This window comes from Equus quagga, unplaced genomic scaffold (assembly GCF_021613505.1).
Source record: "Equus quagga isolate Etosha38 unplaced genomic scaffold, UCLA_HA_Equagga_1.0 HiC_scaffold_5135_RagTag, whole genome shotgun sequence".
Lineage (NCBI taxonomy): Eukaryota > Metazoa > Chordata > Mammalia > Perissodactyla > Equidae > Equus > Equus quagga.
The window spans coordinates 14,291-15,453 of record NW_025793967.1 but is presented as its reverse complement, the minus strand read 5'-3'; the positions used below and the strand labels follow the sequence as shown (position 1 = coordinate 15,453).

General features: G+C 64.1%; 1 protein-coding gene across 1 annotated transcript in view; it reads left to right on the top strand.

The window, feature by feature from the left end:
* Positions 1–1,163, top strand: part of LOC124232372 (probable bifunctional dTTP/UTP pyrophosphatase/methyltransferase protein) — a gene marked incomplete at its 5' end in the record, with an annotated part of 4,574 nt that overhangs the window by 1,393 nt on the left and 2,018 nt on the right. The window contains 2 exons of the mRNA XM_046649340.1: positions 152–295; positions 947–1,069. Of these exons, the coding sequence (XP_046505296.1) occupies positions 152–295; positions 947–1,069 (267 nt within the window). The remainder of the gene's footprint in view (positions 1–151; positions 296–946; positions 1,070–1,163) is intronic.

The window sequence follows — 1,163 nt, the reverse complement described above, 5'->3', positions numbered from 1 at the left end:
CCCCCCCCGCCCCCCGTGCTTGGCTCTGAGGATTCCCCAGCGAGCGTAACCCCACGTTCACAACGTCGTTTCAGTTTTGCCGAGTTCAACCCTGGAGACTCGCCAAGCGTCCCGAGGCTGCGGTCCCAAAGTCTGTGTTTGCACCCCGCAGGCTGCACGGGCGCCCTGGCCCACGCGCTCGCCCGGGAGCACCCGCGGCTCCGCGTGACCGTGTTCGACCTCCCAGAGGTCCTCCAGCACGTCGCGGGTTTCCAGCCCGACGGACCGCGCACGGAGCAGGTCAGCTTCCTGCCAGGTGAGCGCCCGTGTGCGTCTGCCGGGCGTCGACCTTTGGCCGGCCTCATGCGTGTGTCATGCAGAGCGGCACACGTGTGCGTGTGCATCTTGGGGTCACGAGAACGGGAGGGCAAGGTCAGCGGCGTCGGGAGCAGCCAGGGCGGGAGGAGAGGGGAACGGCCGACACGGCCGCGTGCAGGGGTCTACGACCGACTGCCTGACCGAGGCCACCAAAGCGACCGTGGGCACAGAGAAGTGACCCTGGGCCTTGATTCAGGGCCGCCTCCTCCAGAAAGCCCTCCTCTCCATCCTGGATTCAGGGCCGCCTCCTCCAGGAAGCCCTCCTCTCCATCCTGGATTCAGGGCCGCCTCCTCCAGGAAGCCCTCCTCTCCATCCTTGATTCAGGGCCACCTCCTCCAGGAAGCCCTCCTCTCCATCCTTCCCTTCATCACGCCTGCAAAGACCCTGTTTCCAACCTGGCCCCGGGTTCTGGGGGCCAGCAGTGGATTCTGTCTTTTTGGGGGTCACGGTTTGCCCACGACAAGCAGGGCATCTGCTTCAGCAGCTCCAGAGGCCGGGACATCCCGTCCCCGTCAGGTGTCCGACCCGTTCTTAGGTCCCCGACGACTGACTGACTGACTGACTCCCTCCCTCTTGTTTGCAAACCAGGCGACATCTTCGAAGACAGCCTCCCGGAGGCCGATCTGTACGTTGTCTCCCGAATCCTGCGCGACTGGCCGGACGGCAAGGTTCATGAGCTGCTGAGCCGCGTCGCGCGCGCCTGCAAACCAGGTGAGGCCACGGCGTCCACGTCCCTCTTGCAAAACCTAATTTTCGTTTAAAAAAAAAACCCGGTAAGTTTGACAGAGAGAGTTAGCCGCCCCAT